Source organism: Rhamphochromis longiceps, linkage group LG13 (genome assembly GCF_057381845.1).
Source record: "Rhamphochromis longiceps isolate RC_006_pf linkage group LG13, R_longiceps_female_GT1.1, whole genome shotgun sequence".
Lineage (NCBI taxonomy): Eukaryota > Metazoa > Chordata > Actinopteri > Cichliformes > Cichlidae > Rhamphochromis > Rhamphochromis longiceps.
Window position 1 is genome coordinate 27,256,176 of NC_140569.1, and position 27,775 is coordinate 27,283,950.

At 41.2% G+C, this 27,775-nt stretch overlaps 1 protein-coding gene across 1 annotated transcript; it reads left to right on the forward strand.

The window, feature by feature from the left end:
- On the forward strand, nt 1–26,626 carry hs3st1l1 (heparan sulfate (glucosamine) 3-O-sulfotransferase 1-like1). Its single transcript, XM_085427612.1, has 2 exons — nt 1–292; nt 25,165–26,626. The coding sequence occupies exon 2, from the start codon at nt 25,331–25,333 to the stop codon at nt 26,261–26,263; it is 933 nt and encodes a 310-aa protein (XP_085283738.1). The 5' UTR covers nt 1–292; nt 25,165–25,330; the 3' UTR covers nt 26,264–26,626.
- The last annotated feature ends 1,149 nt before the right edge of the window (nt 26,627–27,775 follow it).

Genomic DNA, 27,775 nt, shown 5'->3' on the forward strand with positions numbered 1-27,775 from the left:
GCACAACTCTGCCCGCGTTTCTATCCACGGGGTTCGTCTACGTGAGCAGGAGACCGGAGTCGAGTTCTCCACTTTGAATAAACAAGGACTGCGTTCCTGCACTGGTGTCGGCTTTCCAGTGAATCAGTGATGAGAGTGGCCGAGAGCACAGGCGGACGCTTTTCTCCCGTGCGGACCTGCAGAGCGCAAAAGTGCGCGCCCCGGTTCGGCTTCGTCTCCATCCTCCGCTCCTGAGATCAACCCAAATCCAAAGAGGCGCGCTGAGATCCCCCACGAACCCCCCTCGTGCGAGGTAACCGGATTTTCTCTCAAGCTTTCCCCTTACTTTGAGGACACACTGCTTCTCAGCAGCTCACACACATGCGTTACGCTTTCATGCAAAACTTGAATCTCCTAGCGTCTGAGAAAAGGATGCTGTTTTTTAAATTGAATTTTTATTCTTTTCAATTCACGGGTGATTCATTTCTCAGTTGTCAAGCTCGAACAAATCCAGTTATCGCCTCGCAGCGAGCCGATCCTCTGACATTTTGAAATATGATTAGTCACTCATGTGAAATAGGTGCCTCGTCGTTTTTCTGGACCTCACATTTAAATTCTTTTTAATAGAGTATTGATCAAACTAATTAAAAAATAAACGCTGCATCCAATAAATTAACTTTAGGCTCTCACGGGAGCACCGTCTTTTCTAAACCCTGTGGGCTTTGACATTTAAAGTAAGCTTTCCAATAACACCTCTAACACATTAAAAGTTTGGGGCAAAATTTGCGAAGTTAGTGTTTTTTTTTTCTTTTTAAGGGATTAAAATGCGAACTTAAACAGAGACGTTTGCAGAACTCCCCCCCCCCCCAGCTCCAGATTGAAACTGAAAGCTCTTATATTCCATTTTAAAGAGTCGCCGTGTAAACTCAATCAGACAAGAGCAGCTAATGATAATTACCCCTCTCCTGTACTAGGGGAAACGTAGCCTTGATGTGGCATTGTTTCTTTCCTCGGCATCATTTCATCTCCTGTATCTGCTATCACAACCAAAGCAAGTGAAATTCCAGCAGCCACATACTATAACGTCACAGGATGCAAATTGCCATGGGCTGTGCAATTCACCTTTGATTATGAGCATGTGGGTGTTGGCTTATGTGAGCTGGTTCTTCCAGCAGCAGGATTTCCTCCAAGGCATAAACCGTTGTTTGAGTGGAATAAGTTCTGTGATGAAATTCAAATGAAACATAATGGCTTTTTTCCCCCAGCTGAAACCCTGTCCTATCTCTTTTGCTTCAAGTGGGCTTTAATTGCTCTGTATTTAAAATAGGTTCAATCTTTAGGCTGCATAACCATGCTCTGGAAAGTAATGTGGTGGTGTTAATGTTCTAACAATTACTTTTTGGGTGTAGACTGCTCATTATATTGAGATGTGCTGTAGTCTTTTTGTTATTTTTTTCCCACTGAAAATCCCCCTTTTAAAGATTTTATTTGAAATACATAGTGAGCGCGTGCAAAAAAACTTTCTAGATGGACACTTATTAATCAAGAGGCAAATGGTGAAAAGGCTACACAATGAGTTCTCTGCAAGCTGGTTAGAAAATTGGAATTAAAGGCCAAAAGGTCGACATGAAAAAGGGGTCACCCTCATTATTTTCATACCCGACTAATCAACATGAATGTGGTGACTGTGCATCTGTTGCTAAGCCAGAACGGATATTTTGTTTGCTTCATCCTATGCTCGAACCAAACGTGTAAGTATTGCAGAAAGCAGTGAAGCCGGGCGGTCTATGAGATCATCTTGACAGTAAGCGTGTACGAGTTAGGTTGTAAAGACAATGGTGAGATAGGGAGGCGGTTATGATTTCTAAATCCACAGAGAAAACAAAAGGTGTCTCTGTGGTGTAGGAGTGGACAAACACGCAGGGTCAGTTGTTTTTTACACCACACCATGAGGGGTTCGTGTGGTAAGCATAGAAGAAGGAGGAGGAGGTGGGAGAGAAACAGTTTCAATTGCCTGTTATTACATTTTTTTTTCTTTTTTGTGTTTGATGGAGTTTATCCAGTTGGCTCCACTTGAGCAAAGCGGGGGACGAGGGGTGGGGTGGGGTGGAGGAAGAGAAGAACAATAAAACAGAAGTGAATTTTCTCCTCCTCAAGTTTTGCTAATCAAGAGCAATAAAAAATAACACGAGCGTAGAGTTAATATTTGATGAGGTTATGTTTGCTGAATTAAAGGATGAAAACTATTAGCTGAGGCATATGAGACTTTTGTTAAAAATGCAAATGAAATCGAGTGTTTGGCTTTTATGTGTGTGTGTGGTTGTGGGAGGATGTAGGTTTTCCCTCAAGAGATCCAACTTTTATGAAACACATTTTTTTAAAATGCTTTTAAATTGGCACAATTCAGCCTGAAGGCTCTAAACTCTGTATCAAAGTCAAATGTCAATGAAACTATTAAACTATTTATCCATATTGTTTATTTTTATTTGTGAACAATTGTGACCAAAACAATATTTTTAATCGACATTTCTTGTACTGTACAGCCTCTATTTTTAAGTCATGGAATTTATGCTTGTGTAATGGTCAGACTGGCCAGGACAATATCATGAAATGTATGAAATGCATGTTTGTTAAATGGCCTGTATTTGTATTGCGCTTTACTTAGTCTCTAAGGACCGCAAAGCGCTTTACACTACATTCAGTCATTCACACACACTGGCGACGGCAAGCTACATTGTAACCATAGCTCCCCTGGGGCGCACTGACAGAGGCGAGGCTGCCAGACACTGGCGCCACCGGGCCCTCTGGGCCTCTGATCACCACCAGTAGGCAACAGGTGGAGTGTCTTGCCCAAGGACACAACGACCGAGACTGTCGGAGCCGGGGCTCGAACTGGCAACCTTCCGATTACAAGACGAACTGCCAACTCTTGAGCCACGATCGCACCGTTAACCTTGACCGTGACCCAAAGTCTTAACTGTTTCAATTGTCATAAAATGGCTTGAAAAGGGCTTCAAAATGCCGCTCTGTCAGAAATATGCCTGAATTGGTGTGCTAATTATACAGCAATGACTGTTAGTGGAGAGTGTAATTCAGATTATTTTCTGTAACTATGTCGCTTCAACACTAAGTGTAACAGCAACCGTTTTTAGCCACAATAGATACTGCCCATCTAAATAACTTCAGATTTAAAGCTGCACTTCCTTCAGTCCCCAGCAGTGTACCCGTTCCGTGTGGAGCAGAATGGATACATAGCTGTCGAGACACACACTGACATATGTGGCTCTGTATCCACTATGAAAGGTGATAGCCCTATCATATTGCACAGGCAGGTAACCAGATTGGAGGTATTGTTGGCCATTGCTTTGTAGCACCTGTGATTTGAGCACTCTCAGCACTGCTGAATACATTTGCATATTAGCTACTTCCTGTGATTTGCATCCTGGAATTACAGGCTGAGTTAAGAGGTTGCAGAACTCCCCACTGCACAGTTATGACAGGTGCTAACTAGTCTCCTTGGTACAATGTGAGAAAAACATCACAGAGTGATAAGGAGTCACCAGAAACTCTGAAGGTGTGAACATAACATGCATGAAAAGACATTTCTAGAGAGAATTGCTGCGATTGTTAGCATGCTGAGCTAGCTATAGCAAGCTAGCCAGCCGAGCTCGGTGGTTGCTACTTTCAAAGTGAAATACAGACTCCAAGGCACAATGAATCTTCTAAAGTTCCCAATGTGGAAAGAGTAAGAAACAATCTTTTATCTATGTAGTGCAGCTAAGAGTTCATAAGGCCATCTCCTGTCAGTGGTTGCTCTTAGTCATCAGTTAGCCTGCTTTCTTCCTACCCAGGGGCCTGAAGCTCTCTGTCTCCAATTAGGCCCAAAAAGTTGTGTTGTTGTGAAAAAGAATATAATATAAAATACATAAATTAAACTGAGGTATAACTTTATTTTTTAATAAATATTGAAGGCTGTTTTCCTGACTGATATGGGGCAGTGAAGGAGTGGTTTATTCTTGTTAGCATTGTGAATGGAGTGACTTGCTAGTGATAAGATTTACAAGACCCAGGCATCATTATTTCCCTGCACCCAGTTAAATAGAAGTTGTCAGCTGTCATGTGCTTTGTGATTGACTTTGATCCTGCCTAATGATCACTGTGTTCATCTCGGAGCCGTAGGACATCGCTCGTCATGCTCTCAGCCTGATATAATATGCACATGATTTCAAAACTGAGCCTCTTGACCTAGTGAATTCTCAGTTCTGCTGGCTTTTTGATTTTGGATATTTACACCCCTGTGATTAGGTCACCCAAGTACAATCACTCATCCAGCATTGTGATGGTAATGTCATACAGAGGCTGATTTATGTGTGTGTGTGTCTGTAGAATTGGCTGGATCCCCTGTCTGCCTCCCCCGTGGACTGATTACTGATCAGACTAGCATTTCATATCAGCCTTGTGGGGGGAAATTAGAGGATTAGCAACAACTTCATGCTTATTCCCTACATATCTTCCAGGCCTCCAAATCCTCTGGAAGCCATTGTTATTTTAAGTAGCTTGGCAATTGAGCATGGAAGCAAGTTCTAATTCTCCCAAGTCTTTGGAGATGCTGAGCTGCAGAAAGTTAACATTTTGGAGCTACTTCCCCTGCTATTCATGTTCTTTCATGATGTGAAAATGAGTAACTGAGAGAGGGCCATGAAGCTGGCTGCCAGGACCTCTTCACTCCAATCCTTGGTTCATACATAATAGATAAGTCACTGTAACTTACAGTACAGGGCCATAACTAGGCTAATGCTTAGATTTGCATATTTGTGCCGGATTTCATAATTCATGAGCGTGCAGCAGGCAGAGATCCATGCTGCAAACCTTGGTCCACATGATGAGCACCATATATATCTATCCAACATATCCAACATGCGTACCAACAACATTAAAAGGGTGTACAGAAGCTGTCTTTTCCAGGCACATGAGAGCTTTGTCTTCATCATCAAAAGCTTCAGAGTCTGAACTCTGCCTTTGGGGAAGCCTTATTAAAGGCATGCAGATGAGAGAATCAGACAACAGGCTTTCTCCCGCTTAATTTACTGCAATTCTGAAATAATAGGACAGGGTGAGAGCGGATGAAAGAAGAGACAGCAGAGGGCAGCGACACCTTGTAGTGAACAGATTTCACGAGCCACTTTTTCATCAAGGGGTTCAAGAAAGCCAGACACCCTCATCAATGGCGAGTGTTATGAAGCAGATTTATCATTCCACTTGATGATGGGACAAGTCATTTATTCATTAAGTTTTTGCTCTTTTTCTTGCATACACACACACACACACACATATATATATATGTGTGTGTGTGTGTGTGTGTGTGTGTGTGCGCGCACTCATAGTTTGAATATCTTGTCATATTTGTCAGTCTTGCGTTGCTTTGGAGGGAGCACAACCCTGTGATGTAGAGTGAGTCTTGCTTTGATTCAGATGCCTTTTCCATACGTATCAATTTATTTTGTGTGGACGCGTCGACGTGTGGGTGTGTGCACCTGTGGCTGTGTAGTAGGGAGATTTTCTGTTTGTGACACGGTTCCAGTGTGCGTCTGGTGACCTGAGTGCAGATTATTTCACATTTCAATGAAACGATTTCCTGCATCACAACGTTTTACCATTAATTTAGAGATTTTAAAGTAATCTGGGGAGCTAACGAAGGAATTCACACAAAGACGACCTTATGGTTCACATTTTCAAAGAAGTCTGCTGAGCTGTTAGTCATCTGTCAGTGTGGACAACATCATTACTTCTAAGGAATACATTTTCTGCATTTGTCCACGTTTCCTTTTCTTTTCACATCACTGGTTGTAATTTTAAAGGAACAAATGAATACTCATGAGAACAAAATGTCAAGCATTGGTCGGTCCTACTGACTTGCGCTCTTGTCACCACCAGAAGCAACACTTGACATTTGTTCCAAAGGCGAAGATCTGGGTTAGTCTAAATATGAAATTTGATCTTTAGAGACACCGATTTAGATTTATTGTTGGAAGGTCAAACACCTAACGAAGGCAGCTCAGAGGATGTTTTCAAAGTTAAGCGGAGAGGAGATGAAAATAATGACACACTGTTGAGTATTTAACAGTGGCTCGGCACAGCATGGCCCAGTAGAAAGCTATCTGACCAGTATTAATAATGTCTCACTTGTGCTTATTGGCGAAGAGTTTAGCAGCAATCTCTCGAGGTAATGTGGGGAGCTGTCCATGGTGCTGAATGAGACTGTTCATCTTGTGTTCTGGAAAAGAGAAAGCCCAGATGAGTACCTCTCGTTTTTTTCCACCTCCAGAGGGAACACTGCTCATCTCAAACTTGAAATTGAACCTTGAAAGATTCTGTTTCTCTTTTTCTGACTTAAAGGCAAAGGGGTGACACGAGGTGTAGTTACTGAGCTATATGAAGCTGAATCTCAAAATAGTCACAATTATGACACAATTCAAAAGCGAGGATTCAGTGCTTGTACATTTAAAAACAATTATTTATTGTGATTTGTAGTCTTATATCACCAGGGTGAAACACATTGCAGTGTAATGCAACTTGCATTTGTACTTGTACTGAAAGCCTGCTTTTTAATTTTCAATATCATTTATGTGTGGTTTTGGAGTACCTTTTTTAGCCAAATAAATATTGCTCCCATATCTGGTTCATTCTCTGTCCTTTATTGGATGGTTAATTGAATATAATGGGGCTGGGGACTGTGAACCTTTCAAAACGAGCAACTCACAGTCTATTGTGCAACACAAATCTGAAAGGCTAATAATAAAAGCCATGTCACAAAGGAAAGATAATAAAGTGTTTCGGGTTTTTATTATTATTATTATTTTACAGGCAAAAGGTAAAAGGTAACATGGTCTTTTTATTTTTCCACCCTAGAAAAAATATTTGTGCTTTTTCACTATTATGTTTAATTAACAATTAACAGATTTTTAATACTAATCAATAATGAATCAATTGCTCTAACATTGCTTAAAATATAAAAACTCTTGAGGTGAATATTTTTGTAAATGGAATGTATAAATACTGTAATTATAAATAAATAGGCAATACATTGACCTTTTAAAAGTGGTTATTAGTTGCAGCACAATTATTCTACTACAGTGCAACTTAATCATTGATAACTAGCTCCAGTTTTATAAGAAAACATAGTTAATCAAACACCCTAACACTTAACCAACAGAAAAACAAACAAAAACTTACCAGGCTTATTACGTATTTCAGAATGAAATATATTTAAAATGTGTTAATAAATTGGAAATTCCTAGTTAATTACACCTTAGTAAACACGTAACTTTAAGGTTTAGATTTATGTGTCTGTATGTGAATAATACGTCTACAAAAATATTAAAAAAAGATATTTGTTGAACTCTGTATAGTACAATTTATAGTGCTGTAAGTAGCTGATAGCAGTTGACAAGGATTACACTTTGATGACACTGGCACAAAAGTACTGTAGCTGACTTGAAGCAGCTGAATTTTCAGATATATGCACAAAGTTTTTCAGTGTTGGTTCTGTGATGCACTATTTGTGGCTATGGTGAGAATAAGGATGTCACTACATATAAGCTATTTGCTACCAAAACTCGAAAAGCACAGCGTATTAGCGTATTAGCTGCTACAATAGTGTCGCTCCAAATAATTGATAAGAAAGGCAGTATGGAGGTACTTTGTACTGTTAATCTGAAATAAACATTACCATTTTGTTTGAAAAAGCTAGCAATGCTGCTGTGAAATGAATGTTCCACAGGCTGAAATGTTTGCAGTGGAAAATGCTACATAGATGCATAAGCTAATGTAACAGCTGTAGACAACTCAGCACCAAATCTAACATTTCAGTGACAACATAATGCTAACATTTTTAAATGACTTTTTTCAGAGAGATTTTAAGTACTGCAAGTCCAAATACATGCAGTTAGTGGAGATAGGCTCCGGCCCCCCCGTGACCCTGACAGAAGCCGAAGAGAATGGATAGATGAATTAATTAGAAACATATAATGAAGGTTTTTACATTGCTTACGCCAAATGTTCATTCCTGATCACAACTCTAAAATAGGAGAACAACCTGCCAGTACAAATTCCCAAATGTGACTCAACCAATATAAAACACAACAATGCTACATCCATCCAGCCTGGAGGTCACTGCAAACTCTCGGTACCTCAGCAGAGCTGGCAATATCATCAAGGACCACTCTCACCCCAGCAACCAACTGTTTGAACTATTACCGTCAGGCCGACGGTACAGGTCACATAAAACCAGGACAAACAGATTCAGGGATAGCTTCTTTCCCAGAGCTATCACCGTAGTAAATAAGCACAAAAACAATTGAACCTATTCCATACCGTCACTGTCATTATATTAATGCTGCTATCCTGTATATATTGTACATACTATTGTTTGAGTACTTACGATTGTTTTTTTTGTACCTTTTATATTTTACATTTATATTTATTATTGAAACTTGCACCAAGGGAGTGGCACTCCAGTTTCGTTGTACTCTGTACAATGACAATAAAGGCTATTCTATTCTATTCTATTTATTTTTTATCATAGCATTGCTATGCAGCCCTTTTATTGATGGTGCCATACAACCTTAAAAAATGGCAGCTAGTGCATTTTAAATAAAGATGTGACCTGGTTTCACTACAGGAAACTCAAGAGTGGAACAGGTTAAGTATCCAGAACAATGCATATAAAACAGGACTATTGAACAGACTTACATTTCTATCTTTGGGGTCAGTCACTGTAGAAGCTGAAAGAATTTCATTGTTTTCTAAGAGCAGAAATTCCATTAAAAACTGCTAATGTTTGACTATTGATTGTCCTAAATGTACTCATGTATTCTTACTTATGCGCTGTGTATGTTGTGTGTTTGGTAATTGGCTCGGCATTAGTTTCTGAACCCTAAGGCCATAGCCCCTTTTCTGTAACACTGCCACGGTAACATTTCAGTGTCAGAGTGCTCTCCAACCCTGAAATGAAAATCCACAGTGACTAGTGAATGTGCCGTATCATTATCTGGGGATATAAAGATGTAATCTGTATGGATAATTCTAATTTCACTCAACTATTGGAGAGATTCACATGAGCTTCTTCTTAATTTATCCATATTCTTTTTCAGATTTTCCATTTCACTTCACAGCACATTTGTACACTCCTTCTAATCTTGTAATTACAGCATTTGCTTATTTCCCACAAATCTACAGTATGTGTGTAACAGATGTTCATTATGTTTTGATTGTTTGATCAGTCAGCGATAACTTAGGGCGTAAGAGGATAATGGTGATTATTTTTACATTTGCTTTCAGTTTTTTCCCATCTAGATAGACAAGCCAAAATATTATATAAAATGGGATTAAAAATAATTACATGCAGCCTGAAATGCTTGAAAAAGCTTTATTTTTGTTTTTGTTACCAGTGTGTTTATGTAAAGAGGACGATTTGCAATGCATGTCACTGAAATTGTATATTGTAATCAATATTCATGCATCACTGTAAATTAACCCACTAAAAAAGGCTTCGCTTTAGTGTCAGGTAAATATTTAATGGCATGTATGCTAAACATATGTTCATTTTGTATGCATACTTTGGCTCCTGGCATTTTTCTACACAGTCACTCACATTTTAGTAGCTGCCAAACAGATTTGTACAAATTTGTAGAGTGGAGCATTTATTATACAGTGCACATGGAGGGTATTTTTTATTTTTTTTTTCATTTCAAAGCAGATCTATTCTTTGGTTTAAAGAGTGAGCGTGTGATAAAGACTGTGCCATTTAACAGGATTTAACTCGAGGCTATCTCGACTCGATAAAAACTGGACAGAGTTTGTCTCTCACCTTGAGAACGACTTTTCAGCGCATGGCTTCTTCTTTACATCATATCCTCTTCAGTTAACTGCAGCAGGGTCCACAGTTGTGGAATACTGCGAGGATTAGCGAGGGCATTTGATGTTGGCATTCAGGGTTTCAAAGAACTTACCAATTCTCATTCTGCATGTGTCAGAATACAGAGCTGGTGGTTTCAGTCATTGTCTGAAATGGCACTCAATCTGAGGATGAATTCTTTTGGTTCAGCTTTGTGGGAGAGTTGAAAATCTGAAATTAAATTAATTAGCAATAGTCGAATAAATTGACAGACGTCACTGGGATCCATCTTTTGAGTTTTGAACAATCTGCTTGTTTTTTGGTGTTATACTAAATAGTGCAATATAAAACATTTTAGCCACAAAAAACGCATCATACTGTTAAATAAACACTCTTTATTAATGTTATAGTAAGGAAAGACTGAAAACCTTTGCTTAGATTAGCTCCAATGTTATCATTTGGCTGTTAGCCTTAATGTTAACAGTAGGCTGATGTGGTCATCAGGTAATTGTTAATAGTTAAATGGCTAATGTTAATGTGTGAGCTGGCCAGGCTAACATGTTAAATACTTAAGTGTATTTAAAGTGGGGGCTCTGCTGACCTCTTGAAATTCCTCACAGAGGTTTGCTCCATATTGTGAATATACTATGTTCAGCTCCTAGTGGTCGGTGGGGTTGAAATAATGTGTAAACTGGAGGAGGTGCAGATGATGCTGTAGCAAATGAGCTTCTAATATGATATTAATTTTTAGTCTGGATTAGTATCTGAGTTTTTTTTTTACAACCCTAGTGCATATATGCTGTAAGGGAACATTTATACCAAGCTAAGAAAACTCCCTCTCGCGCAATATAGACTAATACGATTGTGACAAATCATGTCAGTGTGTCATGAAATTACCAACCTCTGTAAGGATGCTACAAAGCTGCATAGCTTGGCTTATTTGGAAGCTAGCTAGCAAGCGTAGAAAGATTATTTGAGTAAGTTCACATCAACAAGTGACGTTAAGCCCAATCTCATTAAATTGACATTAGGATTATGTAAGGTTTATGTGCCCTGTGAGGGCTCCTTGACCCCAAGAAGGTTTGAGAGCTCCTGCAGAAAACCACTAGCTTGGGTTTGATTTTTATATCTTTGGATGGCTGAAGTCACTGGAGATTAAATTTGTTTTGTGGGTTAGAGAAGTCTGTAGGGGTGTATCTGTGCATTGATAATTTCCAGAGCAACAGATGCAGTTGTATTGCAGTGTAATTTAATGCAAGAAGTACTCCACATAGGAAAACTCATTGCCCAGCAAATTAAACCATTACCTCCCCGGTTGGAGTTAAATATGGAGAAATTACTCATTTAATGTCTGATTACTCCCTAATAGAGCCATCTAAACAATGGTATCCACACATTCCCACAAGTAAATCCTGCTTCTCTGCAGCATACGGGTGGCAATTGCTTGTCAGGGTCAGAGTGAAGTTTTATTAAAAGATGCATGCTAAGAAGTCAAAAGAATTCATCTGTTTGGATTCATTATAAGATGGCTCTCTAGTCTGAAGATTTGTCTTCATTATCCAGCCAAACACCAGGCAGATAACACTCTGCCTCATTTGCTTTCCCAGCCTCAATTTTCCCTGAATGATAATGCAGCATCTCTTTTGTGTGGCTGTGGTAAAGACAAGCAAGCCATTTCCAATATGCACACAGGATTACAAAGGTTAATCATCAATTTAAAGCTAATCTTTGTTAAATACCAATAGAAGCTTGGTCTGTGCTCGAGACAGATATAATCAGGCAAACCCCCAAACAATCCTCCATCTAAATGAAGTGAAAGATGGTTAATCTAGGCTGTACGGCACAAGTTGATGAGCGAATACGGCGGAGGATTGCACCACAACTCTGAACTAATGTTCCACTGTTTGCTAAATTTAGTTGTCAATTCTATGGGGCGAACCACAGAAATGCTCCCAATTCTCGTATTTACTTAGAATAGAGTCCAATAGAAAGAGACCCCCAATAAAACTAATGCCACTTTCCAACTGAGGCATTTCATTTCACCCCCATCCTGCTCAGAGATCGTAATTCTTGTGTATTTATCCTTGCTTCATTGTTGCTGTGGAGTTGAGATAATTATGGAGTTTTAAAATTATGCAATCCCTTTTCCCTATTCTGGGAAAATGATTAATTAAATTTTTCCTTTTTTCCTCAGTTAATACACAGACGACTGGGATCACAGGGTCCTAGTCATTATCTGGTCTGGTCTGCTCTGGTGAAACGTGTCTGCCAAGTTGGCTAATTAAAATTTGAGTTTCCTTCCATTGCAGGCTGTTCACATTAGTCAAAAGTGGCACTTCATGATATTAGAATAAAATGACTAAAGATTTTTAAAAGCTCATCCTCACATGCAGGTGTGCGGAAGTTAAACAGAGGGAAAAGAAAAAGCGGCACATTCACACACAGATTAAAGGCAGCCTTGCAGCTAGCCGGTCCTCATTAAGTTAAAGGCCAAGGGATATGTGGAGACCTTATTGATTACATCATGCTGGTGGCATTACATGTACTATTCATAACGATGTAGTCGATGTATAATCACCGCGTGAAAGAATCACTAGGAACACCCAAAAAATATCTGTTTAATAAAACCTTGTATTTTTAAAATATCTATATGTCCCATATAACATCTAACTGAACCGATCGTTTTATGGGCCTAATCTACGGAATTCAAGGGGACAACATTTAACAGGAATTATGGTAAAGTAAAATAAAACTAAAATATTCATGATAACCCCGGGTGGCATCGACTTTTAAATGCACAGGAAGTAAAGTTCTATATGTTATTTCTTTCAAACTTCTTGACTAGCGAGATAAGCTTAGGACAAAACATTGTGTTTCCCATTAACCTAAGCCATTTCAAGTCTGGGCAGGAATTTACAATAATGGGAAATAGAATCAGCTCACCTTAATGGCAGAGGCATAATTCCATTGACAAGGCAGGCTCCTTTAATAAAGATAAGCCCTGAAGAAAATCAATAACCTGAACTAATTTCGAATGGACTCAGACGAACATAACATTCGCACCCAAGCAAACATTTTTAAAAGGCCTTTTTCATTGCTATTGCTTAGAGAACAAACCGAGGCTGTTTTCCAATCTTCGCTACATGACACAGTAACAAAGCAAGCCAACAAGTAATCTTGCAGATGCCCTTTCTCTGATTCTTTTTATTCCCCCATTAGGCCTCTGATGCTGGGTCCACAAACTTCTCTAATTAAGAATTCGTCTTCAGCACATTCGCCCATAAAACGGGCCTTGCTGCAGAACGTGGGGTGATAAAAGGAGTTATTGGGCCTGCGACCTCCTTTGCCTCTTATCTCCCATAAACACTTCAGTTGGTTTTTACAGGACTGTGGAGGCGGTGGTACGAGCAATAAGCCAAAGGGGAATGGCCAAAAGGCTGGGGTGGTGGGGGGTGGTGATGATGTCTTATTCATGAAGAACGGCTCAACAAGGGGGCGCAGATGAAATTGACAGCGAGAAGTCATCGTCATCATACTACAGGCGGTAATGTGGCTCCGATAAGACCCGTCTTGTAGTTGAAGTTGATTAATCTTTGCGCCGGGCTTCATTTCACCGTGTGCCGTGGTGATTTTTAAAGCGGTAAAATACAGAGTGCTTAAGCTCTTTTGGGAGGGAAATAAAAAATAATATTGCACACTCATTAGCTTTACCGGGGGTTCTTACAGTAGCTTGTGGGTTTAGCGACACACCAGCAGAAGACAAAGCTCTGCTCTCCTATGAAAGTCACCCTGCTGAAGTGACACGTTTTATTCCCTCTATCTTCTTAACCTGATTCTGTCACCCACCCAGGACTACACATGCACAGATATTTTCATTAAGTTGCAGACAGGTTTCTTACAGCCATTAAAATGAGCCTGAAGTCTTGTACGTCACCTACTCTGGTTTTCTTTCCACACACATTAAATTCAGTTAAAGCAAAGAGTGTTTTTTTTTCAATAGCATATTTTTTTTTGTTTTCTTTTCTTTTTAACCCACACCTCATTTCAGTGTGCGCATGCTCTGGTGATTTGAACCGATGGTGGATCCCTTCCTGCTATGCAGGCTGAACACAAGAAAGTGTACGGTGAGATTGCATTCAAACCGCTGCCAGTGTTGTGTTCTCAAAAAAGAACAAGAGCAGAAAGAGTATAAAGTAACAGAGGCTGCCAATACTTGTGGTTAGCCTTCCTTGAAAATGTCTGTAAATGGTGCCTCACTGGTGGAGGAATCTCAGCTTAAAAGCGCGTGTGGAGCCCAACTGGCGCTGGAGTTATCGTCTGCTCTCATGCACGGGGAAGATTTTGCAGAGGTTACGCTAAAAAAGCAGCTCGGTGCTTCACGGGCAACGGTGTGGAGCGGTGCGAAGGCAAACGCAGTAAACAATGTAATGATAGAACGAACGACAGCCGCGCGGAGCTATGGTGGTTTATGTCCTCCCTCACCTCTGCCCAGTCGGGCCTCTGAAGCACACCCCTGCCAGAGAAGCAGGGGGCAGTGCACGGGGAAATGGAGCTGGAGATTGTTATTATAGATAAACACTTCTCTTACGATCTAGTTTGCCCTGCAACCAGGAAATTACAAGGATGTTGCTCAAAGTTGAGCGCAGAGGCAACTGGTTTTATTTGCCTCTGAGGTGCCAGTATGCACAGTCACAAACTGCGCTCAATAAATGATGCTGAGTCACATGTGGGAAATTGATGGTCTTTTTATAGTACTTTTATAAATTTGTATATATGGATGATGTTTATTGATAGAAAAGTAACTGGGGGTTGTTTGTTTAACTGATGCCTTTCAGTTGCTTAATTAATGAACAACTGCAGTATAATTTGCTATATACCATGTGTTTAAATATGAAGATTTGCATTCTGTTCTATTAAATAAAGCATTCAGGGGTTCGCATAAACATAAGGTATTGACATGATGATGTCTACTGAGATAACACATTTAACCAAATGACTCATTATAAAACCAACGGTTAGTCGAAACCTTGTGCCTTAATCCAAGAGCATACGTTATTTTGCAGTTAATAAACAAAATCTTGCCTGAATCTTAATATAAATATTTAAATGCAATATGAACTAGGCATGCCACATTTTAAATGATACTGAAGATTACAACAGAGTTGCTCTAACCAGTCGTCCTGTTTATTCTGGAAGTTAAGAGATGCCTCTCCACTGCACTTCAAATGAACTCAAAGTGATGAACGATGCACCTTTGAAAAATATTTGTTTTGTATTCTTGGGGGAGGAGGGGAGAGTATTTTTTTTATGCCTATCATTAATTAAAAAAGCAAAAACTAGAATATGCCTGTACACAGAAAATAGACTGAAGAAACACTTAGTGTGCAGTATGAACAGAAGGAATGACTACATCAAGTCAACATTAAAATGAGTTGATTTTGCCTCTCTTAAAGGTTTTGTGTCTGATAGAGTCGGTAAAAAGGATGACTTAGCAGGTTTTAAACTTAGCACTGTCTCAGCCCACACCGTCTGATCCATCCGATTGTGTTACGATCCGTGAGCCGCATTTGAGGCGACAACTTGAATTACTTATGCAGATGAGGTAGCTCGATACCGTGAAAGTTCAAGTTCAAGGTCCTTCGCTGCGGCTAAAGCGACATCCCAGAAATGGGCGTCTGTCACCGCCAATCTGATGCTCCTTGTATTTCCCATCTCCGTATCTCTCAGTCACGCTTGACTGATTCGTCATTCACACGTACTGCACAAACAAATCAAGACAATCCTGGCTTTGCGCTAATATGATAGCCGAGCCAGTCGAGCTGACCGCTGCTCCCTGACTTTGCTGAACACCATCACAGTTTGCTAATTGTCAGGTGTCTATTTTTATTGCCTCTTATGGGATACATTGAATTCCTACCTGAGCATGCTTTATTTGTGCTCACTGTGTTTCCAGAGTGCGCTTCTGCTTGTTTATTTACTGCACATACGCCAGTGATATCCCAGTGTAACCACTACTGACACATCTAACTGCATAATGCTTGGATGCAAGTGAATGCAGGACACCTCTGTGCTAAATGGTTTTAAGATGAATGTGTTATTATTAGCTTGCTAACTGCCGCCTGGTGTTGAATCACTCCAGCGCTTGGCAGCCAACAGCAAATCACAGAAGGTCCAAATACTAAACCTCGAGTTCTGCAGTACTGAATACATATTTGTGATGGCGGGAAAACACTGGCAGATCCGTGGCGTGTGCCTTCCAATAGAACGCTGCTGTGCCAGATCTTGAAAGGTTTTCCAACTGCACACACCAGCTGTAGTGTGGGAAAATAAACACAAGATATAAGTTGACCTCTTGGAGGAAAACAGCATGCCCCTAGTGTGTGTGTGTGTGTGCGTGTACAGCTTAGTTAATATGTATTACGCGCTTTGCCCTCGAGTACAGTTTACTCTCTGCATAACTCAACACTTGGCAAGGTAGGATTACGTTCAGTGTATTCTGTAATGCTGTGTATGAGCTGTAAGATTGATGCCATTTAATAAACAACGGTACAGAAAAATAATCATAAAATTCTCTAAACGTTGCACATTTTTCTCACTTTACTCATCAGAGCTTTGATATCATCGTCAGTACCCGGCAGGCCTTCCATAGTTTTCTTTCATTAAACTATTCATCACATCGGCCTCATCAAAGATTAAGAGTATCCTCGCTGTTCATTACAAGATGGCCTGCTTTTTATTTGATGAAGTAATTCATCCATAATGTATGTGTATATTGGTGTTTGCAGGATGCCTGCGTGACTGGGGGCGAAAGTGCTGGCATTCCGCAGACTTAGACCCACGAAGGGAGCACGAAGCCGGTGCGTTTGTTTTGATTAAGTCGGCATTTCGCAGTGTTCCCTCCGCGATGAACCGCAGATCAATTACTTTACACAGAGAAGATCAGACTCATTGTGAGAAGCAGGAAAAGGTGTGATGGGAAAAGAATTACAGCAGCATTAAATTTGGGCACAGCAAAATTAGCTTTATCTTCGTGAGATGAGGAGGCTATTGCGGAGCGGGGAGCTTGATTTTGTGGAAAGCATAGGTGCTTTATCAGAAGTGGCAGGCTGAATGAGGATCATCAGGCCACACTCTGATTGAATTCCTTCTCATAGTCTGTTGTTGTTTCTGACGGGCCGCGGAACACTTTCCTGAGTGAGTCAGTGTCCCTGGGATTGGTTGCCTCCACTCATCCAAGGGTGATGAACAAGTCAGCCTATTTTATCTGTGAAAATGCCTTCTGGGAATCCAGACAATGTCAGTTGGTGCTTGAAATAAATCTCAGCGCATTGACAAATGTCAGGGCTAAACTGGAGGAGGCCTGGGCCGAAGACTGCGGGACTGCGAGAGCAATCCCGTGGCAGTTGAACAATGGCGCATTTAGGCTGGGTAACTGGAGGGGTGTTGCCATGGCGAAATGACAGTGCTCCACGGCATTGTTTGACCCGGGCAATCGGGGAAAAGCAACAGCATTTTATATAAAATGCTACGATGCGTTGTTTGTCGATAAAGATCCTTATTCAAACGTTGCCAATCTAGCAGAAACATACATTTGTTTATGTGGCGCAGGCCTTCGTCGAGTTGGGTGGCTCATGTTCGTGTGCACAGATGGCAGTGGGCAGAAGGATTGGTAATTGGAAGAGCTTACGTTGCACACTGAACAACTCAATGGGTGGGAAAAAAAAGCTGAAACGACTGCTATACAGAGAAAGTTTAACTCAACTTATAGAAAATCACAGATAAAAGACTGTAATTAGGGCCCGAGGCCACATGCGTTTGAGTGTAAAAGCAAATGACAGATTACATCCTCTGTTAATGAATGCCTTTGCTGACATGTGGGTGTGGATTAGGTCATTGTCTTACTCATGCGCTCCAAAAATAGCTCGATACTGCTTCCCATCAGAGCTGCAGTCCTCTCAAAACAGGGAAATATTGTTTCTCCAGCATCAGTGTTTGTAAAATGCTGCTGAGTTGTCTGCATCAATAGTTTGTCATAGTTATGGCATTTTATCACACTTCCAGGGCCTGATTTAAAGATTGAAAGTTAAGCAAGGATTAAATTAACATGGCATTCCAAGGCTGCCATTAATATCCGGTTGTTCAGTCTGACGTCACTAGCCGTGTCTGGGTCTAAACTCCGCTGCAGGTCCATATATCAAACGATCACTATGGCATTACTGAGAGTTGAAAAACTGTCTAAAGTCTTTCATCTTTAATAAAAATGATCAGTGTTCTGCTCTACCAGGTGTAACAATTGAGTTTAACATCCAGGCATCCATGAAAACGGAATTTATGACATTTAACGGAGTTAGAAGTTAGCAGGGAGTTAGCTCGCTAGCTTCTATCTAAATACAATATAGCATGTCCTGACTGCGGGGTTTTGGAAACAAATTAAAACGTACAGCTCTGTTATCACTTCCAACATAAATGAAGACAGAAAACTAAACAGCAGTGACGTTTGTAGGGTTACTGAAGTTTGGCTAGCTGGTATATAATGATGTGCTACGTGACCGCTAGCGACACAGCTATGTTAGCATAATATAAACAAGCTAACTTTTTTTCCACTTGATAAAAGTTACCGTGAGTGTTCTCGGTGGTCAGGAACAAATGTAATCGCATGGCAGGATGCTGTAAACGGACCAAACTTCAGCCAGGAGAACAACTGAGATAATCCATCCACAATACGAGGTTAGTCATTCATATACTGCTGCATGGGCTGGGCTGTAGTTACATCCTAAGGTTTTAAAAACTGAGCTTAAATAAATGATTAGCGGTAATAAAAGCCGAGGGAGGTCAACAGTGATCGCTGACTGTTTTAGGAGCTTTTTGAGATCAAATAGAAGAAAATACATAACATTAAACATGTTAACAACACAAATGCCATATTAAACGCAGACTACTTTAGACCCGGAAGTAGGATTCGTCGCGTCATCACTGAACAACCGGATAGCTTTAAAACGTGCATTTTTTATGAACTGAATACATTACACTTAAGTTTGAAACACTGTTGAATCAGGCAGTTGCCCTGCATCAACACTAAACCAGGCAGAAACCCTGTGAGTTCACTCAGAAAACAAGTCAAGGCTGGCACAGAAATCAGAGAGAAAAAGGGTTTAAAACACACCTACATAGGCTGGCATGGGAAAAATAATGAGAGCACCGTGTGCTCTTTGTTCCTGAATGTGAAGAGAGACTGAAGAAAAGGTAAAAAAAAAAAAGAACCAAAGAGTACTTTTGTAAGCTGATTTACAGAGCTTAATTTTCCCTCTGAGAATACAGAGCTGATATGTTTTACCAGAAGGAAAAAGAAACAAAAAAGCTTTAATTTGGTTTCATGTGTCCAAAGTACATCCTTTCACAAGCATTGGGGCTTGTAAACATGCATTTCTACCAAACACCAGTCAGGCTTTTTTATGTTTGTCTTTCAAAAAGTGTACTCTTCCAGGGTCTTATTTCATCGAAACCACTTTCATTATGAAAGGGATGCATGCAACGAGCAGACACAATCACGAAGGTTAGCTTAGTGTTTCAAACTCTCCTACTGTTCAGTGTAGGGTTAGTTTTCGAGGGAAGGTTGGTCACAGCCCAAATGGACATTAGATTTTCTCATTATATCAGCAGCTGTGGCTACAGGAGTAAAGGCTTGGAGAGGGTGTTGAAGTCTTTCCTTGACCATGATCAGTGAAAGTTTCTTTCTTCTTTTTTCTTGTGTTGATCCTTTGGAACACAGGAAGTGCTCAGTTCTTATGATATAACTTAGAGATACTTTACCAGCAGGTGGCCCCAAAGGAGAGGATTACTCCGATGCTTTTGCCACTGCCAAATGTCACTTTGATAGGTACATCTAGCCCAAATTAATGCATATATGTTATATGTAAAGCAGTGCTGCAACAAATCCTCCTTTTTGAAAGCTTCTGTTGAAACTGTCATAATCACCACAAACTGTCTTCTCAGAAAGACCTGATGAAAACAGATTCATCATCCTCTTCTTCTTCTATTCGAGTTATTGAATGAGCTGTGGAAAAGAGCACATATGACAACAATCGCCCAATACTAACAGCTCCGTGTGAACACGCCTCCACATTAACCTTGGATAATGCCAACATCACAATAGGCTCAAACTCTCTCTCCTAGTCAGGGGTTAAATGCCTTGCGTAGGGCACATCTGTTGGCTTTCTAATGAGAAGAAAGCATTGCTCTTCCCCGATTATATTTTCTTTACCAGCCTGGAGATTAAAAGTGGCAACACTGTGTTCTCAAGCTACCCCACAGCCTTCTTCTCTTATACTCACCAGTTAACAGCTGTAATATACTGTAAACAGAGGGGGAATACTCACTCATTATTTGTTCACATCATGATGAAGCTAGCTTTGAACAGGGATTGGAATGCTTCACAGGACTCAAGGTGTCCCTTCAAAACCCTTTTGCATGCTGATGCAGCACAGGGTTGGAAGTTAAGGATTTTACATCTGAGAAACTAAATGTGTGAGTTTCTTAAAGCTCTGCTGGCTTTCATGCCGTCTGTTTATACTGCATCTATGTAGTTTAGGTTAAGAAAGAAAGAAAAGCTCTGTCTTTGTCCTCGGTACGTAGCTGAAGCCTGAAGTTGTTGCAATAGAAATTAATCAAGTGAGCCAGGAATCCCACTGCGAACCAAAATGCATCCATAATTTAAAATCAGTCCTGCATGTGGGAGTGAAGTTTCAGAGTTCCAGTTTTGATGTGGGTGGGTGGGAAAAAATATATTGTAGTGGTTTCTGAAGGCCTACTGGAGAGGATGGGCGAGGAAAGGAAGTGGGAAAGTGCAAAACAAAAACAGAGTGAAAGTGCATGTGTTTCTGTGTCCAAAGTGACTGGACGGACGGGTCAGAGCCTCTCACACGGGATCGTCTAACAACGCTGGACGACAGCGAAGTGGAGATGCAAGAGTGTGGGATGGAATGAAGTCAAATAAACAAGCGGTAGATAAGAGCAACGGCAGATTCTTATGCTTAGATCAAACAAGTAAAACAATCTGTGTGTGTTTATGTTTACTTGTGGTGCTAAATGATTTAAAATGTGTGACCACACAAGAAAAATGGATAGTAATATTGATTAATTTTGACTTCCTCACTTGAATCCGTTTAATAGCAAAAGCCACCCTTTGTAATCAAGCTTTATTGCAGTAATAATTATTTTGTACTAACGTCTCTAATGAGCAGCCGTTAAAAAAACAAAGCACCCTGTGCAATACCTGCTGCCTGCCACAGTTAATGGCAGGGGGGCCTGTTGAATATGAATGAGGCTTTTTTTTTTCGCTGTAGATGTATAGAGGCGGCTGTTTGGGATAATTAGTGGGAACCTGGCTTCCCGTGGTGCCTGGAACCTGTGGAGCCCTCCTCTTAGCCTGGTGGGATATAATGAATAGTGCAGAACTGTTGGCGAAGCTGTCTGCTCAGGTGGTACGCTGCACTTTTGCTCCGGTGCCAGAATAGTTTTAAAGTCTGGATAATGGTCAGCGAAGGGCAGCTCTCGTACGTGTGTGTGTGTACGCGTGTGTGCGGAGGCTCAGAATTATGGGTTCGAGTGGCGAGTGTGGTGCAGAGTTTTAGATTTTTGTTATCTCAGCAACTGTGCCTCCGACTTTACCGAGTTCAATTTCCATACCCACTTATACATAATCAGGGTCAAAAAGAGGATGGAGAATATCCCAGTGTGCGGGGCAGGGAGACATCTTCAGCACGAGTGGACACTCACAGAGCTAATGCATGTAAAACTAATTCAGTAAAAGTGTGGTCGTTGCTTCCCGTCCAAAGCTGCCCCCCACCCCCACCCCAATCTAATTAAAAAAGTCTCACCATTTTGAAAGAGAGGGAGGGATTGACTCTAATTCATGAGGTATTAATGGTTCATATTAGTAATGCACTGATACTGCGATACCTTAATTCTGGCTATCTGGGAATATTAAGTATTAAATGTTACTTTTTTCTTTTCTGGAAATTTATTATGCCTCATTGCCACTGGGATCGTTCTTATGTATGGTATCATCAGGTTAAGGAGTAGCGCTGCAGTGCTAAAGGATTAAAGATGGTCACGTCATGGCTTAGGTCAGAATGGTGCCAGTGTCTATTTAGCACAGCAAATCAGGATATGTCTGGTTCAAGATGAAAAATGCAAACAACAGAACAGGTTTAAAAGCATTTCCACCGCCTTGGCATTCATGGCCTTGCGGCACTGTTATGCCTTTAGAGTGCCTGAAGAAAGGTAGCCAGAGGAAAACATTAAAACCCTACACTGAAAAAAATTGGATTTTTCACCCTCAATAAAAATGAAGCAGTGAGTTTGAGTAAAATGTAACTAAAATGTAAAAGATGAAACATTTATTTTTGTTGTGGCAGATGGTTGCCCATCCCTGATCCTCTCATGGAGGTTTTTTCCTGTTGAAAGGGAGTTTTTCCTTCCCACTGTCATCAAGTACTTGCTCATAGGGGGTCATGTGGTTGCTGGGGTGTATTTTTATTCCAGTTATTGTAGGGTCTTTACCTTACAAAATAAAGCACCTTGGGGTGACTGTGCATTTGAGCATATTCTGTTCAGTTTAACATTTTACATTATAGAACAAAGTTACAAAAAATCTATATGCAATTAAATTATTTAAAGTCAGCAATTTAGGCAGAATTTGTTTTTTGAGTGTTCAAGAAAAAATGTGTCCAGTTCTACAATCTGAATCTAGGTTCTGATGCTGTGACGCAGCAATGAGACACCAAACAGATGCTATATCCTGCACACAAAACTCAGTGTGGCCATAGTTATCCCCTGCCAGCCTGTATAACCTTCCACTGGTTCCTGCAGTCTTCAGCGGATATATTCTTGGTTAAGTGGTCTGCCAGATATTGTGGTTGCCATGTGCCGATTGAAAAGCTGGAAAGATACACATCAAGTGCAGAATAAAGCAATAAGGCCCGGTGGAATGCGAAACAATGGCTCCTTCCAGGTGGTGCTGTACTGTGAGAGGTGTGGGGGGAATTGGATGAGACAGAAAGCTCGTCTGGCTGCCTGGCTGTTAGCATTGGACTTGGCAGCTCTCTGCCAGGGAAACGCTGACAGGCAGGCGAGGCTGTCACAGCACATAAGTGCCTCCTCGCACCATCCCCGCTCCTGTAGGGCAGGTCAGCTCTCCCGCGTTCAGAACACGGGCCCAGTCCCACACTCAGACCACAGATCATAATGTGTAACTGGGGAGGGGGAGGCATGTGTCACAGGCTTTATATGGTTGAAAGACTCTGTAAGGTGAGAGAAAGCCACTGGTGACACCGCAGAAATGTGCTCTGCGCGTTGGTAGTTACACTCTTCACTTAATTAAGAGACGGCTTCTGTGATTAAATTGTGCTGAAGGCTGAGCATTTCTGCAAGCAGAGGATTAATGATAACAGTTGGCCCGCTAAAAACAACTCAAGTGCGCAGATTTAGATCGTCTATGCGCGCCTCACAAATCTATGATCCCCTCACAATGTGTTGACAGTTTCTATGCAAAGATTACACTTTCATACTTTCATCAGTCCGGAATGAGCGTGTCCCACAAACTTATCTTAAATTATTGTAATGGCTGATCATTCTGGAGTCAAGCTGATTGTTGTTTCACACTGCTGGCTTGGTGCATAAATTAGGTAGGGAAGGGACTTTTTTCAGCCTTTCGTTAAACATAAAATAAATTACTGAGTGTGTGATTTTCTCTAAAAAAAAAAAATAAATATATATATATATATGTATATGTATATACATATATATATATATATATATATATACATACATATACATATACATACATATATATATATATATATATACATTGGTGGTGGGGGTGGGGGGCTTGGAAGGAAAACATTGCTGAGAAAAATAACTGCCGAAACAGGCAGCCTCCCTGCTGTTATCAAAGAAATGAAAGATCAAATTTATTTTAAAAAATATCCTTTCCTCCTTGAAAACCCCAATAGATGTAATTACAGTAAATGGCATCTACAGACTGTGAGCCAGGAATTCAGCGTCTTAGTTGGGAGGGAAATTATCCCCAGTGTGCTGAAACGTGCAAAAGGTGACGAAGTTACTTCCACAGAAACACCCAGTTTTTAAATTGCATTTGAAAGAAACCCATTTGTGGTCTACATTATGAGGGACGAGGTAGGGAAAAAATTGTCTACAGTAGGCATTTGAAATAATGTGTGTGTGTGTGTGTGTGCGCACACGTGTGTGTGTGCAGCCATGTGTTCCCAGGATGGGAATATGTGTGCTTGTTTGGATTGCCTTACCGTGACCTTTGCTGTTGAATCTGGATGTTTGCATAGCCCATCCCTGTTGTTTTGACTAGCACAGAGTAAGCAGCAGCTCTCTCGGCTGCCTTTCCTCGTGAAAAATATCTGAAGACTTTTGCCATTTCAATTAATTCCATGGCGTTAAATATATACATATATGTATACATTTATTGCTACAGAGATGTTTTTTTCCCTTTTTTCGTGCTGAAGTTGAGGCGCACCATTTGACTAGTGCTTGTTGAAGGCAAGAAAAACAAAGCGAATATTAAAATATTTAAAAGGCCTTATAGAAAGGATCAAAAGTTAAAAAAGACGAGGCAGCGACATTCAATTTTCCCATGCTTTTGAAGGGCTCCTCGGCAAGATTATAAGTCAAACCTAACACCCTAAATCCTTCTCCTTGTTGTTTGCTGGATTTCACTGCTCTGGTATCGATCTTTCTCGGCTCGTATAGAAAATCAAAGCCACTTAGAGTGGGAAGTCATCTGATTTCCGGCAATAAATTTGTCTTTACAGTCTCTTGGTTTCAGCGCTGTGGGTAGGTGCGTATTGATACAGGTGTGGATTTTGACCTGCTGAAGGAAGACAAAGAACTCTGGTCTCATCTTTTGGCCTTCAGACTCAATTGCATATTTCAGACACATTTTCTGATGAGCTGTCTGGCTAAATGTTTTTCGCACCGAGAAATTACAGTATCAATTGAAAGTGACTTTATAGAGTGAGAAGAGAAAGCAGATGGGAAGAGGGAGAATTAAAAGAGACTCAAAGAAAGATGAATTGAGATTATCCTTTTGAGATCATACACTTATAACAGACGCGGATTGTATTTATGGCTGGATTGCTTTTTCATGGGAATGAGAAAGGTGCCATTTCAGTATAATACAGACATTCATTCTTCATTATATGCCTGAAACCTAAAAGCCCTTTCTCCTCTCTCTTTTTTTTCTTTGTTCTTCCCTGCAGATGTACCGCAGACTGATTCGTCCTCCGTCTCCAGTTCATATTCAATGGCAGACAAAGACTGCATTTCTTAGCACCACTGAGTTCGGAAAGTCAGCTTTGGTCCACAGCTAAGCCACAGCCTTCTTTCTTACTGACTCTTTGCAAGTCTCCACTTCAGTCCATCACCATGGCCTGTTTTCTGACATCGGCCTTTCTCCTGGTTCTTCAGACATACGCTGCCCCACCTGAGGCAGGATTTGGGATTACACTGGACACCGTGGACCTTGACACCGGCCTACTAGCGAATGTCTCTGGAGATGTAACCACATCTCCACCCCCGGGAACAAGCAAACGAGCCCCACATAGTATTATTATTGGGGTACGCAAAGGTGGCACAAGAGCGCTGTTGGAGATGCTGGACATACACCCTGAAGTGGCTGCCGCCGCCACCGAGGTGCACTTCTTTGACTGGGATGAGAACTACGCCAAGGGCTTTGAGTGGTACCGTGAGTTAATGCCCTACTCTTACCCACACCAGATCACAATAGAGAAAACTCCAGGCTATTTCACTTCAGCCCTTGCACCCGAACGTATCTGTGCCATGAACTCTTCCATTAAGCTGCTGCTGATCTTGCGAGACCCAGCTGAGCGGGTCATCTCCGACTACACCCAGGTGTACTTTAACCGGCTGGAGAACCACAAGCCGGTTCAGGCCATTGAAAACCTGCTAGTGCGCAACGGAGCGCTGAATATGAGGTACAAGGCCATTCAGAGGAGCCTGTACGACGTCCACATGCGCAACTGGCTGCGCCACTTTCCCTTAGAACAGATACACATAGTAGACGGTGACGCTCTGATCCGTGATCCCCTCCCAGAGCTTCAGAGGGTGGAGCGCTTCCTTAACTTGCCACCCAGGATAGTATCCACCAACTTCTACTTCAATCAGACCAAAGGGTTTTACTGCATCCGCAGTGATGGCCGAGAGCGCTGTCTGCACGAGTCTAAGGGACGACCTCATCCTGCTGTTAACAGCACTGTGCTCCAGCAGCTCCGCTCCTACCTTCAAGAACACAACCGCACCTTCTTCAGGCTGGTGAAGCGCACCTTCGACTGGCAATAAAAACCCCAGTTTGCATTCTTAACAGAGCCACTATCTTGTCTGTGACGAGGATAAAACATTTTAAAAAATGCGGGAGGCTATGAAGCACTTTAAGGACGTTTAAAAACTTTTGAATAGCCTCTTAATAACTACTGTTGTAATCTCTGGTTTCAGCAGAGGAGTTCTATATTTACACGATAACGGCAAAAAATGTGAAAAACTGTAACTACAGGCGTAAGATTAAAAAGAAGAACCTTCAAGCTTAATAAGTCATTCTCTCTGTGCTGGAAGTGTTAAGTGGTGAAATTTCAGTGAAAACAAGTTTATGAAACTGATGAAGTTTTTTTCCCCCTCTCCTTTGATATTCTTGTTCTTGATAATAAATTGTTCTGCTTTGAAATGTACAAAAAATGGCATGTTCTCCGTTTCATTCTGACCATCGTATAGTATAGCCCCTCAGCCTTCTAACCTGTGATATTTAGAGAGTATGCTAAGATAGGCAAAGGCATTAGATAAGCCTTTGATTTGCTGTGGTGGAAGGTAGACATTAATGCAAGGAAATGGGTACCCCGGAGCAGCGCTTTAGTAGTACAAGAATCACTAATAGCTCTGGACATTGAATGCAGCCTGTGCCTGCAGCTAAATAAGTCGGATCTTCATAGTCAGCAAGCTAAAATCCACAGAGCTTCTGTTGCGTTTTGCCGCTGTTCAACAATTTGCTCAGGTGTAAAGTGTAGTCATTAAATTATATGCCTAACAGTGCTGTAAATCTTTTACGAAGGATACTGTATCCATTGCGGATCCTTTTCCTATTTTCTCCCTTTCCTGAATCATGCACATCATGCGGTCTTCCAAGAAACAGCTTGTCGTCCTATGCACAACAGACAGACACGGGTCATGTTTCTTTCATTGATTGGGCTTTAAACAGCAGCCAAAGCTACAGCTCCGCCGGGATCTGATATTCATGTGATCTCCTTGCTCTGTCTGCTGGAATAAGCACTACAACTCTCCCGAGGCAAACAAGTCATTGATGCTATGCTGGATCTATATCCAGAACGGAGCAGGGGTGGGGGTGTGAAGCTGTGGGCTATATAGAAATATGCTGAATATTTATATTAGTAGTGTAGTTCGTGGGCCATCTGGGGTTTTAAATTATAATTAGGCAGGAAAATTCTGTGTATAGCCAAGTTTGGTTTGATGACAAAGTGCTAAATAAAAATCAGCCCTAGCTCATCTCGCTCAGGGACTTTTCTCGCTTCTGCTCGCCAGGGGGCACTTGGACCCCAGAGTAACTGACGGAGGACCCGGTGGAAGGAAATGTGTCTGGACATGATCTCTTTAGGATCTAGTCTCTCGGCACACACGCAGGTGACAGTCACCCCGTGACCCTGGCCGACGCCTGTCTGCTTGGGTATGTATCACCCAGCCGCTCATCTGAGAGATAACGAACTGTCCTACAGCACAAGCAGCCTGGCACACACAAACACAAGCGCGCACATAAGCAATCATTCCCAAGGTGTTACACTGGCGCAG

Coding starts and splice junctions, on each gene's coding strand:
- hs3st1l1 (XM_085427612.1), top strand. CDS start 25,331: ATGGCCTGTTTTCTGACATCGGCCTTTCTCCTGGTTCTTCAGACATAC.